Below are 16,636 nucleotides of genomic sequence, written 5' to 3' on the forward strand. Positions count from 1 at the left end.
GCCTTGGGAGTTCATCATTTATTTATGTAAGCGAGATGCTTGAGTCCCTGAAAACCCAATCAGGCACCTCTGTTCAGAGCACCATCTCCCGTGCGTTTGGTTAGATGGTGTTGTTTGTCTTCTGTTTGAGTTAGCTCAGGAACTGAAGAAAAAGCTGGGAACACTGAACATCGAGAGCTGGAAACTAAACCTGGGATGATTGGTAACTAGTAATTCTCTCTATTGTTGGGGTGGGAGGATGGGTCTCATTTCCCATATTCTCATTTCTCATAGTCCAGGCTGGTTTAGAGTTCACTATGAGGTCCAGCCTGCCTTCGAAGTCCTGGTGAGACTTGTGCCTCCGTCTGGAATTACAGGTAGTAGCCACTACACCCAGAGCTTTTTCTATCTTGAAGGGTTTGTTTGTCGTTTAGAACACTGGTTCTTACACTTCATTACAGAAGTGTCAGGGACTGAGAGGTTCCGGGATCCGCACAGATATTTCCAATGCTACTGGCTCAGGGCTCCGAGAAACACTGACTTGAGATAATTTACTCAACTGAAACCAGCTTAGAAAACTCATGAATTGAGCATGACTATCCTTGAACAACGTCTACCTTTCCCATGTGTTCTTTTTTTTTCTCTCTTCTTCTTCTCTCAGACCACCACCTTCCTGATTCCATCTCTAGATATTTGGAGCCCCGTGATTTCATTATCGTCACCTCAAATTAACCCTGCTTCCTCATCATCTAGTCATGACAAGGTTTGAAGGAGTTGATGGCATATTATTATTTTCTCATTTGTGCATTTTCATAGTGAGTCCTCCATTAGAAAGAAAACCTGTTGGCATGGTTTTATTATTGGTATGTTTAGAGCATATAGACAAGTTGCTGGGAACGGGTTGATGCAGCCTATTCCTAGGTCTCTGGGGAAGGCAAGCAGTACAGCTGTTCTGGAACCCAGAGACTGAGTGTGCCAGGATTTGACTATTCAGTTTTGTAATGTTCCACAAGTGTTTGGGCCTCATTGCTTTTATCCACATGGGAAACAATGATTATGCTGGTTTTATTGGACTATGGCAGTAAAGGACAATCCATAGGTAAAATGTTTACACAGGGCCCTACCCATACTAATAGCCAAGAAATGCTAGCTACTATTTAATATTCTGAAGACACCAAGTCTTATTAAGTGACCTCGAGAATATGCAAGAATGAAGGAGAATGTCCGTCTAACCAGAAAACCTTCCCCCGTGGGTGTGCTAAAACCTGACTTTCTATTCTGAGGAAGTGACTGTCTCCCCCACCCCCTTTAAGCTTTGCTTTCCAGTAAAAGTAAAAAAGAAATGATGTCATGCTAGCCATCTAACTCTTACTATAAATGAGCTGTTTCAGTTTCTCTTTGAGGTGGGTGTTCTTTTTAAACGTTCAATTATTGTTATAGTTGGCAGTCCTGAGGACTGAAACTAAGCAGCCAAGTGCTCTATAACTGGACCAATAGCTCAACTTCAGACCAATATTTGGCTGTTGTATCCTTCTCATTCTTTCATTCATCGGCAGGTTCTCACTACATAGCATAGGTTGGACTTGAACTCAAAATTCTCCTGCTCTTGCCTCCCATGTGATAGGAGTGTGCATCCATGCCCACTGCCCAAGAACAGACTTTAAAGGCAAGGAAAAGACTCTCTTCAGAGAGCAGCAATACCAAGAAATGCCTGTGTCCTAGATGGATAAAATTTTGGAAACCAGTGATATACAAGTAATAATTTTAGAAAATAAATCAGAAAAATCCTCTATGGAAGGGGTGTTATTGCTTCGAGTGTACTTTCTTAAAAATAAACTCTTAATTACTTGGAGTTTAGCTGTTGAAAAAGACCTTCATTATCAAGCAAACCAAAATAATTTGAGTGCAACGGAATTTCTTTCTTTCCAGTCACAAATCATGTCAATTTTCATCTGGGTAGACTGCTTCTTCTTGCTTTTATTTGTATTTGTATTTATAAGGCAAAGAAGTTTGCTATGTAATTATTCTTTTCTATCTTCTCTACAATAAAACTTCTCCAGGTCCTTTACTTACTGTCATTCTTAAGCACTTACAATGTCTGCCATTATAAGTAATGCTTAATTAACAAGAATAAACTGTTTTTATGAATTCTTTGAAAAGTACATTGGGATTTGCTAAAACAAACATTTTAGCAGCTACTACTATAATTTTCTAAGTCAATATAGCTTCTAACTATTTCTAAACACTCATCCTTAGAACCACAGAATAAGTGTAGCTCATGGCCCTCATCAAAGAAATTTCTTTTCAGAAGAGATGGAGACTACCACAGGGATCCACGACTGGTCCAAATGCTGAGACCGGGTGACTATTGGGTGCACAGTCCCAATCAGTATCTCTACACCACAATCCCAATACCTAAAGCACAGGAGACATGGTGGAAAAGGGAGGAGAAAGATTATGAGAACCAGAAGACCAAGATGTCTGCTGCAAGATAGTGTCTTCTAGACAGGGTCCGCTTCCATGGTCTCTCAACAATATGGCTACCAAAATAAGATCTGCACAACCAGTACATTGATGTGCCAGCGAGGATTAAGGAAATTTCACAAGATGCCACTCCTAAATGAAGAGCCACAGGCAAGCAGTGGTTTTTGAGGAAGGGAGGATTAGTTGTTTTCTGAGGTAAGCTCCTTAGCTCTCTGTCTTAAATGGTCAACTCCAAGGAAATACATTAAGTACAACACTGAATGGTCTCAGGATGGACATGTATATGTGCGCGCGCGTGCGCACACACACACACACACACACACACACCCCAGTAGAATTTTAAATATATAATTGTACAAGAAGGGGTCATGAATTTGAGAAAGAGAGGGGATAGAAAGGAGATGTAAAAATGGAAATGATATAACTACAGTGTCAAATTACCAACAGAATAAAAGAAATTCATTTTGACAACATGCATCTTAAAATGTACTTAATTCTTCCTCCCTCCCTACCCCCTCTTTGTCCCTCCCACCATGAGTGGCTCAATCTGTGTGTGGTCTGTATGTGTGTGTTTAACTTTCTGTACGGGTAATGTATGTGTGTGTGTGTGTGTGTGTGTGTGTGTGTGTGTGTGTGTGTGTGTATGTGTGTGTGTGTGTGATATACATGTACATGCTTAACTGTGTGTATGAGTGTGTGCTTGTGTATGTGAGGAAACTTTCATGTAGTTGCATGTGGAAGCCTGAGGCTTACATTCTATGTTCTTCACCTTATTTTTCTGAGACATGGATCTCTTACTCAACCTACTGGAACTCAGAGTGATGGGCTAGATTGGCTAGTCAGCAGCTAGGATCTGCTGGTCTCTGCCCAACACACTGGTTACAGACACACACTGCTGCACATGGCTTTTTTGTGGGTTCTCATTCTTGCACAACAAGCAGTTTAATCACCAAGCTATCTTCCCAGCACCAATCTGCCTAACTCTTAATTTAGTAATTCTTTTTGAGATATAAGAGATAAATGTTTAAATGCAATCTGTTTTTAAAAGCTTACTGATAATGATGAAATGAAGGAGCTGAAATTTTGTTTAAATAAGGAAATGGAGAGATGGCTCAGCAGTGAAGAGCACTGTCTGCTCTTCCAGGGGAGCCAGGCTGTATTCACGGCATCCACATGTTACATGCATATTAACTCTAATTTTAAAGGATCAAATGCCCTCTTCTGGCCTCCATAGGTACTGCATGCATGTGGTACACAGACATATACAGGCAAAACTCCCATATACATAAAAAAATCTCAAAAAAAGAGGAAATGAATATATAAACCATAGTATGTCTACAAACAAGAATAATGTGTGGCCATAAAATCTCAGCCAGGTAGATTACATAAGAAAACTAGAACAAACTGCAGTAGCAATCAGAAAATGTAGGAAATATAACACACCAGTAGTACATATTTCTAAGCACATAATAAATAAACATATATTGTGTTTGCAAAAAAATAATTGAGTTTTAATATTTTTACTTTCTCTGGTATTTTCACTGTTTCTCATTTAATGTATCACAGAAAGGATATAATACAAAAGAATGAACTGTGGCTCCTTTTAGCTAATATGTGGAATGCATAAATATTTAAGTTTGGCTACTATTTTGCCTTTTAAGTGAAATTTTGCCTGATGAAGTAAGAAACTTTTTAAGCTCAGATTGTGTAGGTTCCTATTCCTTTCTATGCTAGATGGAGAACCTTTGTCGTTAAACATTTGTGATACAATGACAAATACCTGTAATTACAGCATTTTGAGGGCTGAGGCAGGAGGATTACCACAAGCTAAAGACAAGCCTGTATTACAGAATGATACTCTGTCTAAACTAATGAACCAGGCACTCGTGCACATGCACACATGCACACGCACACGTGTGCATACCATTTGTCGGCTTACCCTTAACCTGTAGAGGGGCCAGATTATCTGCTCTTCCACTTTGACAGAACTGAACTCCGAGAACAAAGATGAGACTGCTGAGCAGTGGTGAGGATACTCGGCATTTGAGCAACCCAGCGCAAAGACCCACAAGCAATGTGCTGTCCATCAAACCATGATTCAGGTTATACATTTGCAAATTGGTGCTGGTTACACATCCAAATATGGTGAATGTAGAAAACAAGCTTATAGAGATCAGTACTTTGCTAACTCAAGTAAATTGTGCTTAATTATACTCATTTGAGTATTGATTTAAAAAGAATCGGGTTACTTGGAGCTAGAGAGATGTGTCAGCAGTTAAGAGCTCATCCAGAGGATCTGGGTTCAATTCCCAGCATCCACATTGTGGTTCACAACCATCCATAACTCCAGTTTGAAGTAATCCATCAGGCACAAACATCCAAACATGCAAACAAAATATTCATATACATAAAACCAAAATAAAATTTTAAAAATAATTTAATTACAAAATAAATCTATTTTATATTCTATGTAAAGTCTCAAGAAGTTTTACCAATATCAAGTTAAGACAGAATAAATTAAAACTTAACTTTCAAAAAGAGAGAACTGATAACTTGAAAATTATTTCCTTAATAATGTAGCTCTAAGATTTGGACATCAGAGGGCGCCAAAAGAACTTGGCTTGCCTGGCTTCTACTACTTGAAATCACAGATCACATTTATCAAGCTGTTAACAGTAAGAATGATGTCTTTAATAATGTGAGCATAATTGAGTCAGATGTGTTCTTTCTGGGAAGCAAAAAATCCCTGGCATATAAACTATGCATACCTCTGGTTCAAGGATGCATTATAGAATATAATAATGATTATAATTGATTGACTTTATCACTTGCTTACAATTAAAATATATTTCACTAAGAAGACGTACTTGTGTAGCATGATTCAATGTATGTATAAGTAATTATTAATTATAGGAAAGAGATCTTTTAAATATGTATTAGCGAGGTCTTTTTGAGAAGCCATTAATCCTGTGATTAAGTGTTCTTAGTTCTTTCTGGTTCTTTTAGTATAGTGGTAGTGTTTATTCACATTATTTGATTTTTTTATATTTTGGTGATGCACACACACACACACACACACACACACACACACACACACACACACACACATGTATATTTACTCAATGATACTTTCCAAAACAAAGACTGATGGAAAATCAGTAAGAATTGTCACCCCAATGGTGTGTCGCATCAAAAACCCTTTGTGGGAAGCGATGTGGGTGAATGTGTTGAAACCTAAGGCTTAACAGGTGGTTTAAAGCATTTCACAAATTGTCAATTTAGAAAGCTCATTTCAATGATTGCTGATCTCAATGTTATCATTCTCCATGGAATAGCTTCTCTCAATGGTAGCAGGCCAGCTGAAAGAATGCTTGGCAAAGAGAGAGCAAAAGGAAAGCTGCAGAGGACACAGTATTGGATCATACCCACCTGTCTGGGGAGTTTGGTGGACAAAGGGCGAGCTCCAAGGCTGCCAGTTTCTTTTACCAGTTCCTTGACATCTCACTTGAAATACATACTTGCTGTTTGGCTCCAGGTAGAATTCTGACTGCTGCACATATGTGTAATTGGTGTCAAATTCTTTAACCTAAAATGGACACACAATGGAATTGAAGTGATGTGGTGGGAGACCTGTGAGGTGCCTACTAGAGTCTGGGCACTTCCTAGAGCCAGAGAAAACAAGCAAAAGCAGAACACTGTATAAAACACACAGCAATGCAGGTTTATAAATGAACCATAATGGTTTATATTTGACAAGCTTGGAAATCTCCAGAAATTCTGAACTGTAACTGATTGACTTTATCACTTGCTTACATTTTACACTTTGGAATAGGTGTCCCCCAAAGGGGAATAGGGGGGTTTCATATTTTTTCTTTGTAATTTTTTTCTTTCTTATGTTAGGGTCTCATGAAGTACACGCTACCTTCAAGCAGTATGTAGCTGAGGATAATCTTGAGCTCTGGTTCATCTTGTCCCCACCTCCCAGTAGTATGGATTTTGGGATGCACAGTTGCCCAGGTACTTGGTGCTGGAGATTGAATTCAGGGCAAGAATTGAATATTGAATATTTATATGAGTAATTTCCCGGAATGATGAAAATACCTTATTTTTTATGAAAAAAATAGAAAAAATACTCAGATGCTAAATTGTTAAATTGGCTCTTAATGGAGATTTATATAAACTGTATAGTATGTATGAATGTGTGTGCACAACTCTGAAAATATTCCTGAGCTACTTCCTATTTCCTTCCTGTTGCATTTTCAGAGTTCACCTTTCTTGAATCGGAAGGTTAAGAACAAGTGCCTTAGCCAAAGTGATTGACTCAGCATAAATGGAATGTTAAGTCTCTACCCAGACAGGACGTCCATCTCCCAGACAATTCATTTCCCTCAATGTGCATCTTGAGCTCCTAACCTGAAGCCTTTCATAATGGTGCCAAAACCCATGAGGGGGCTCAGCCGAAACAGATGCCCTTTGGGACTCCATGGGCCCCATTATCTTACTGCTGCTTCTCCACATCCTACAGCGGCCCCTATCTTCCTTTGGTAAAATTTATCTTTGGGACAACTGCTATCTGTGGACCAACCAACTAAAAGTTAATGTTAAGGCAGGTGCCTCCTCGAGCTTGTGGTAGAGCCCAATGCTCAGTTTTGGGGATGCCCAAACTCAGTTTGTTTTCCCGGGTGTGTCCTGGCCACACTTTTGGCAGGAGATCAGGAAGCAGGGCGGGTAGGCTTCCCTCACTTGTCTCCACTTGCTTGACTCACTCACCAAGCTTCATAATAGACACAGCTCATTCTTGCCCATTCTTGTCTGCCTAGGATTCTCCTTTCAGCTGCCTTTTCTCAAAATGCTTTAACCTGGGTGGGGAGGGATCATATCCAAATGACCAATTTTCTTTTATAATATCATCTCTTAACAGAAAAACAAAAAGGATGGCTTTCGATGGCATAAACATTGTTCCCTCGATGTAAACATTTGTACAAACCTAGATTTTGTACAGCATAGTGGCAAAAGGTTTAACTATTCCTGTAGCAAATATTTTTTTCTACCTCTAAAAGAGCTCTTTTTCCTCTCTGCTTTTCTTTGCTATATTCTCCACACAAAAGCTCCCTATCCAGAAAGTGGCTTCCTCCAGCTGGTTGGAGACTGCAACTTTTCTGCAACTGCTGGCCTCATTCCTAGCCTGACTCTCTGCTTTGCTCTGATGACAAAACCTCTGGCTTCTCCAGTGTCATACTTGAGTTTTATCTGTCTCCTCTGGCACGTGGTGGCTCAAACTTGGTACTTTCTGGCCGTCCGGCATCTTCCTAAAAGCCTCCTGATTTCTCTTAGACCTGGTTCATGCTCCCCATGTAGTTGCTGCCTATATTCATCCATTCAGGTAAGACATGATTAAGGTATGCCATCTTGTCCTGACTCTGTTTTGTGTTTTCTTAGACAGTTTTTGGTTTTTTACCACACAATAGTCACATTTACCTTGGTAGCACATTTGAGATTTCCATGGCCTTAACCATTTGGTCCAGATGTATTAACCAAAATAATTAATGTTTATATACAGACTTATCATAAACTAAAATAACTGAGGAAGGTATAAATAAAAAATAATTGTTATTCTGTCTAAATTAATCACTATATTCTGCCAGAAATTAACGTTTCAAGGTTACTCTTACCCTCATCTAACTATGATGTAAATGATGGTCTTTGTGACTTTTGCCTTTAAAAAATGCTGTACTCCTGAGCTTCGGCACCAAAATTCTTTGAGGCATGAGACTGCTCTTGGTCACTGGCCAACAAAGGACTCGTATACCTTTAATTGGCTTAATCAGTGTAGTTGTCTGTACCTTTCTTGTGTGGGTTATTATAAGTGCCCCACCCCATCTCCAGGGTTGCACATCACAGAACCCACCACTACTTTTCTAGTAAACATGGACCAGCCACCTCCTGCAGTTTCTCCTGCTGGCCAGACCAAAGCAGGTTCATAGTCTCAATATTTCTAGAATGGGGAGTCCACTTCTCCTTTTATGCTAACTTCTGACCAAAGTGAGACCACGTTTCACCCTGACAAGCTATAGTAGGACCCACAGAGTGCTATCTTGTTCCAAACAGCCTACCTTTTACCAACCTCATTTTCAACTTACATTTAAGAAAATGCTAGTTTATGTTCAACTGACAAAATACACAAAGTGAAAAAATTTAAATAGGAGACTGGTGGGAGGAGGGGAACCCCTGGGGATGGAAGGCCTCTTTCCTGACATGCTTGTTTGAAAACTTCATACAGAACCAGTCACTCAACCCTTTGCCTTCTCAGTGGTTAAACGTACTGTGTTACATGTTACTTCAGTGTGTTGTCATGTGTTGGTCAGATTTCATATTTGTTTCTAAGGGTTTTATTTAATCTGTCTTCTATGACCTATAATGTCTATTTTCCAAATGACGGAGACAAGATCCATGGCTACTACATTTTAAATACTATATGGCTGATTTCAAAAATGTAAACATGTGAATGAATGTATATATATTAATATGTACATGCACATAAACAATTTATAATAAAAAGTAGAGACATCTTGTAATTAATAGACATCCTTAATTTTATTTACTTCAAAAATATAATTCCTCTTTTATGATGTATTTTGGATAATGCCTTAGTTAGGGTTTTACTGCTGTGAACAGACACCATGACCAATGCAACTCTTAATAACAGGTTGATTTGCAGTTTCAGAGGCTTAGTCCATTATCATCAAGGTGGGAGCATGGCATCATCCAGGCAGGCATGGTTCAGGAGAAGCTGAGAGTTCTAGGTCTTCATTTAAAGGCCATTAGGAGAAGACTGGCTCCCAAGTGTTTAGGAGGAGGGTCTCACTGCCCATGCCCATAGTGACACACTTCCTTTAACAAGGCTATACCTACTTCAACAAGGCCACTCTTCCTAATAATGTCACTCCCTGAGCCAAGCATATTCAAACCACCAGACAATAATTAATTCCTATGATGTAATATGATTTTCTTAGTTTTCATTTGAAATATAATTTATTGACAAAAAAGTATTCTCTAGATTTTTGAAAATAATACAAAACAAGAAAAACTCATATGAAAAATATCTATGGATAATAAAGTATACTTTTGGTAAAGAAAATTTTAGCAAAAAGGAAATGTTTTGTATGAAAAGGGTATTTTTATGGTTAGGTAAAGAATTGTTTCAAAATAGAAATAGATTAAAAATAAATTAAAACGTCAAAGTATGTTATGGAAAGGTTATGGTAGTTAAATTTGAAGAAAAAAGATACAGTTATAACAGCTGGTTTCAATAATTAAAGGCTATTAAAATTTGAGCTCTGTTTAATGTCTTATCTTTTTATAAAAATCAGATTAACCATCTAAAATGTTAAATTTCAGTTTGCTAGAGAGCCAATGACTACTTAAATTTAATTATAATTTATTCCATTATATAAAAAAAGAATTGTACCAATCAATATTTTAAGTAAACAATGTCCACTAATAAAATGTCAAAACTAACTAGTGTTTGGCTTTCTTTTAAGAGCTGTCTTTTACAAAAAAAGTCTATTGTCACTTTTAAAATAAGTACTCAGTTTCTCTCAAAAAATTTAATGAAAACAACAGGCATCATCTCTAGTTAAAAGAGACATACACTGTGACAAGGGTTTTTTGAAAATGGCAACTAAAATTCTAAAGTTGATTATAAAATCTTTGCACAAGCTCTTGAAAAATGAAGATATGTATTAATTTGGAAGGAAATTTCCTCTAGTTTGGAGGGAAAGGACTACATTTTACATTTCTTAAATCCTGTTATATTTTTAAATATTTAAAAATTTGCTTGATATATTACTAAATGATAAAATGATGTCAAGCTGTCTTGGCCAGGATAGGGGTAGAAACATTGTATCCTTACATTATTGTCTTGGTCAGGATAAGGTAGCAACTTTGTATCCTTCTTTAATCACCTTTGGTCAGGATACTGGTAGCAACATTGTGTTCTTACATTACTTATGTTTTGGTTATGATTGTTTTCTCACCCAGGCCTACTATCTTACTTATTAAAGCAAGTCCTCACATTGAAAAATAATCAGGTTTTTCACTATATTTAGCTGAAAAAAATTCTTATTTTTTTATCTTTTTCACTAAAAGTATTGGGTATGTAGAGAAAACAATTTTGTTATAGGAAAATGCAAAGCAATACTGCATTGTGACCTGATTGCTTCTATAATTTAACTTTTCTATCCACTGCCTTTACTTCTTTAGGTCTGTGATGGTTTATATATGCTAAGCCAAGGGAATGGCATTTTTTGGAGGTATGGCCTTGTTGGTGTAGGTGTGGCCTTGTTGGAGTAGGTGTGTCACTGTGGGAGTGGGCTTTAATACCCTAGTCCTAGCTGCCTGGAAGTCAGTATTCTGTTAGCAGCCTTCAGATGAAGATATAGAACTCTTAGCTTCTCCTTCATGATGCCTGCCTGGATGCCACCGTGTTTCTGCCTTGATGGTAATGTACTAAATCTCTGAACCCGCAAGCCAGCCACAATTAAATGTTGTTGGTCATGATGTCTGTTCATAACCAGGACAAGGACATACTATGTTCTTGGTTACTTTTATTTTAGTTAGACCTGGGTCTTCTGGAAAAGCAACTGGCACTCTTAACTACCTAGTCATCTTTCTAGCCTCTTGATCATTTTGATTTTAGAAATAATACTCCATTATGATAAATATTTGTAAGAATTGCAGACATTCACTTAGTTTCAGGTACTGAGCCATGAAATAAATTTCTCTTTATAGTCTCCTAATTTATGATACAATGACCTTGGCAACTTATTGAAGAGTTTATTTGGGCTTACAGTTCCAGAGGGATAGGAGTCTATGATGCAGAGTGGGGACATGGCAGCTAGAGCAAGGTGCTGAGGACTTACATCTTGAACCACAAGCAGGAAACAAGAAATGTGAAATGAAAGTTACATATAGATTTGAAACCTCAAATCCCAGTGACAGACTTCCTCTAGCACACTACCTAAACTTACCCAAACATCACCCCAACAGGAGACTAAGTGTTCAGATACAGACACTATGTCAAACAGTTCTCATTCAAAACTGCTGCACACTCTGAATGTGTCTTGTCTTTTTTATCCTGATGGCCATGGCTTGCCAAAATTATTACCAATTTTTTATGTAATAGCCTACATAAGGCTGGCAGCCCTAATAAACTAGGACTAATTAGCCTAATAATTATCCCTAATAAGCTCTGTCACTCATCTACAATGGGTCAATTAAAAAGACAAAGTAATGATGAAAAGAAAGATGAGGGGATTAATTGAGTGTGACCACACTGGAAGGAGGTCAAGACAGTCCAGTACATTTTAGGGGCTCTGACATGAAATTTAGGTTCAAATAAGGGGCAAAAGGTGTGTATAACTATGTAGTCCTGGCTAAAGTGTGATTCACCCATTACCATTCTCATGGCTCCAGTCTGTCCTTCAAAATGGTCTGAACTTGGTGTGAAATCTCTCTCAGTGATTCAAAATACCCTTTCTGGCTCAGACTAGGATCCTGGTCTTTTCTTTCTCCCAGTAAGTGATCCCTGGGTGGGGCTGGATTCCACCATCTTATTTCAATATTGTAGTAGCCAAAGGGAGGGACAATTCCCTGTCAGGATAAGACATTTACACCTGGTAAACTAAAGCCAATGAAGTGAATGTACACGAACTTGTATATTTATTGTTATTCAATAAATTCTGATATGGAAATCCACAAATGTGTTTCTGTTATTGACATCGCTCATGTAGACAGAGCCAACATCGGAGGTCTGATATTATTTTGTAGTTTGGACTAGGCTGTGGCTGGTATATTTTCCTATTGCTATTTCTGACTTTCTTAAATCTTCACTATAGGACTCGACCCAGTCTCTGAATCCAAGAAGAGATTGTGAATTGAAGTTCTTTGAGGAAGCTATATTAAAGATCTTGCAAATTCTTACATCATGGCTGATCAGAATATCTCGAGTGTGGAGAGATAGAATGTTGTAGTTTATACCCTATATTTTCTTGAGCTTTCTTACCACCTTTAACAGCCTTTTGTCCTAAATTTTGCATTTGGCCTACCATTCTCTTAGGTAAATGTCTCAGAATGTATCATCATTAAGCACTCAGATGGCGGCATCCACTAACTTTGCAATTAACACACTATACTCCTATGTTAGTCACAGGATTAAGAAGGCACAATGAAAAGGGGTTGCTGTAGGTTGTACAGTTTGGAAGCAGAACTCAGCTTTGCCTCACAGCCTGTGATCTGAGCCACAAGGTATTCCTTAGATAGCTGCCTGCTACTGCCCTCTCGGTATATCTGATGAAGGCAGTGTCACCCCAGAACTGAGGTGAAAGGTGACGCCCCTTCAACTGTCCACTTTTTCCCACTCATACCCACAAGGAGGCATGACCTAAATGAAAATATAAAATAAAGCTTCTCCTTGGCTATTTTTGACTTGACTGGGAAATCATAGAAAGGAATGGTGATTCAATTTGCCTTCTTTTTATTGGTAGCTTGATTTTAGAAGTAGGTAGAAGGGATGAGATGTGGGATTTGGATTGAAACCTGTTGTTTTTATTTTCTGAATATTCACTGGATACCTGGAGCAATAAAGTTTGTGAGAGGCCCTTAACTCCTAACTATGTAAATTTGGTAACACTTGGCTTTATTCACCCAGGCTGTATTTCATCTATATAATGACTAGAGTTAATAGTTCCTGCCACAAAGGACTGTTGTGAGAATTACAAGAGAGTATGTATATGACGGGGATGTCAGAGACAGATAGAGGCACTTTTACATTGGTTGTGTAGCAGTTTCCTCAGAAAAATTTCCTCCATCGGGGAGGGAAGGCTCATGAAGTTTAGGAGGTAAACAAAAAGTCACTTCGATGACCAAGAGAACAGAAACTTGGATGATTCTCCAGGGCTCCTCCCCAGCATAAAAAAACAAGTAAACAGCTGATTGGGAGGGGCCTCTGGCAGCTGCATGCCACATAAAGACTGAGGTACCTGAAAGCTGTGCAGAGAGCCCTAGGGTGTATGCTTTCAATGAGTCATGACCAATGTTGGTTCTTATGGTGATGCAGTTGCTTCTGAGTCATCCCTACTCCTGTGGGTAACTCCTTACTCATATTCCTGTTAGGAATCCCAATAAAAATTCATTGTTTCACAGACTTGGACATCAGTGTAATCTTTCATTTGATTTGTCATGAGTTCCCTTTCTGGGGTGAATAGACTTTCTCTCTCTCTTCTTTCTCTTCTCTCTCTCATTCTCTATTATGTATCATCTATGTATTTATTTATCATCTATCATCTGTCTATTATATATCTATCTACTGTCTGTCTGTCTATCTATCTATCTATCTATCTATCTATCTATATCATCTATGTTTTTATCATTTATCATCTATCTACACATACCTATCATTTATCTAACAATCATCTATCTATCAACTATTATCAATCTGTAATAAATCTGTCTCTTACTCCCTCCCCCATTAGTATGGGTATTTATTGTTTCTCTCCAGGGAATGCCATTACACAATGTTCTATACTATAAGGGCACATGTATACTTTATAATTTGAAAGATATCTGTAGGAATATGTTGTAAAAAGCCCAGCACCACTGCTAGCAGTTTTGAGTTAACCTAGATGCAATCCATACAGTGACTTGGGAGGAATATAACATTCAATGACCTTGAGGGTATCGGAACCCCCCCATCCTCTTACACAGAGGTCATAGTGAGGGAAAACAGCAGATAAGAAAACACAAAGTTGGGGTTGGGGATTTAGCTCAGTGGTAGAGCGCTTGCCTAGCAGGAGCAAGGCCCTAGCAAGGCCCTGGGTTCGGTCCCCAGCTCCGAGAAAAAAAAAAAAAAAAAAAAAAAAAAAGAAAACACAAAGTTGACCAGAGGGACAAAATTAAATCTGAGAATGACTTATTGCCTTTGTTTTGACTTACTATAAAAGCATGCTAACTCTGGTATCCTGAAGAAGTATGAACTAAAACTCCTGACACAGAGGTGGGCACAGAATGGTTGTTCCTGAGGGCTAGAACCATCCCCAAATATGGCAATTAGCCTCTGGATGTGCAACATTTCAGTTGCTCCACAGTACTGAAGTTCTCATTGGCCATCTCTGCAGCCAAAGCTTCTTCTCACCAGCTATGTCTGTGTCTTTAGATATGTTGCATATGTGTGAATAAATAAATACATGCCAACATTGAAAGGACTTTAAGGATACTTTTTATCACTACTGTGTCTTTAAAAACAAACAAATAAACAGAGTTTTTAAGATCCTTATTTTAGGCAGGCCTGTTTAAGAGAACTTTAAACATGTATTTTTTTAAATTTGCATTTTAAAAACGTATTTTCAGTCTAATACAAGCATATTAGAATTTACATTTTAATGTGCTGCAGACTAATGATACATTTTAAAACACTATTCATCTTTGATTTTACTTAAAATAATAATAAATTTATAAGTGTCATATTTTATATTTCTTTGTATGCCTCGTAAACACTAATAAAATGTAAATGGTTTTTCTAACAGAAAGCATTTCAAGGAACCTGTTATAAAAACTTAAATCTTTAACAAGTTATTTCTTTAAATTTGTTTAAGACAACAAAAACTAGTAATGTGCTTTATCTGTGTCTATAACTGTTAGATATCTACTGTACTATGTGTTTTCTGTGTTTTAGATGATGTTTGCTAAATTTTCTAATTATGATGTTAAGATTAAAGTATGCTCAGACCCTAAGAGAACACAAATGCCAGCCCAGGTTACTGTATCCTGCAAAACTCTCAATTAACATAGATGGAGAAACCAAGATATTCCATGACAAAACCAAATTTACACAATATCTTTCTACAAATCCAGCACTACAAAGGATAATAAAGGGTAAAGCCCAACATAAGGAGGCAAGCTATACCCCAGAAAAAGCAAGAAACTAATCATCTTGGCAACAAAACAAAGAGAAGAAAAGCACACAAACATAACCTCACATCCAAATATGAATATAACAGGAAGCAATAATCACTATTCCTTAATATCTCTCAACATCAATGGCCTCAACTCCCCAATAAAAAGACATAGATTAACAAACTGGATACGCAACGAGGACCCTGCATTCTGCTACCTACAGGAAACACACCTCAGAGACAAAGACAGACACTACCTCAGAGTGAAAGGCTGGAAAACAACTTTCCAAGCAAATGGTCTGAAGAAGCAAGCTGGAGTAGCCATTCTAATATCAAATAAAATCAATTTTCAATTAAAAGTCATCAAAAAAGATAAGGAAGGACACTTCATATTCATCAAAGGAAAAATCCACCAAGATGAACTCTCAATCCTAAATATCTATGCCCCAAATACAAGGGCACCTACATACGTAAAAGAAACCTTACTAAAGCTCAAAACACACATTGCACCTCACACAATAATAGTGGGAGATTTCAACACCCCACTCTCATCAATGGACAGATCATGGAAACAGAAATTAAACAGAGACGTAGACAGTCTAAGAGGAGTCATGAGCCAAATGGACTTAACGGATATTTATAGAACATTCTATCCAAAAGCAAAAGGATATACCTTCTTCTCAGCTCCTCGTGGTACTTTCTCCAAAATTGACCATATAGTTGCTCAAAAAACGGGCCTCAACAGGTACAGAAAGATAGAAATAATCCCATGCATGCTATCAGACCACCACGGCCTAAAACTGGTCTTCAATAACAATAAGGGAAGAATGCCCACATATACGTGGAAATTGAACAATGCTCTACTCAACGATAACCTGGTCAAGGAAGAAATAAAGAAAGAAATTAAAAACTTTTTAGAATTTAATGAAAATGAAGGTACAACATACCCAAACTTATGGGACACAATGAAAGCTGTGCTAAGAGGAAAACTCATAGCGCTGAGTGCCTGCAGAAAGAAACAGGAAAGAGCATATGTCAGCAGCTTGACAGCACACCTAAAAGCTCTAGAGCAAAAAGAAGCAAATACACCCAGGAGGAGTAGAAGGCAGGAAATAATCAAACTCAGAGCTGAAATCAACCAAGTAGAAACAAAAAGGACCATAGAAAGAATCAACAGAACCAAAAGTTGGTTCTTTGAGAAAATCAACAAGATAGATAAACCC

General features: G+C 37.9%; 1 protein-coding gene across 4 annotated transcripts in view; it reads right to left on the minus strand.

Moving 5' to 3' along the window:
* Positions 1-16,636, minus strand: part of Il23r (interleukin 23 receptor) — a 93,530-nt gene that overhangs the window by 25,253 nt on the left and 51,641 nt on the right. For all 4 annotated transcript variants that reach the window (XR_010066178.1, XR_010066179.1, XM_039108697.2 and 1 more), the window contains exon 7: positions 5,893-6,049. Coding sequence is in view for 2 of the 4 variants with exons in the window: in XM_039108697.2 (XP_038964625.2) it covers positions 5,893-6,049 (157 nt within the window). In the remaining 2 variants the exon portion in view is untranslated. The remainder of the gene's footprint in view (positions 1-5,892; positions 6,050-16,636) is intronic.

The sequence above is a fragment of the Rattus norvegicus genome, chromosome 4 (assembly GCF_036323735.1).
Source record: "Rattus norvegicus strain BN/NHsdMcwi chromosome 4, GRCr8, whole genome shotgun sequence".
NCBI classification, from domain to species: domain Eukaryota; kingdom Metazoa; phylum Chordata; class Mammalia; order Rodentia; family Muridae; genus Rattus; species Rattus norvegicus.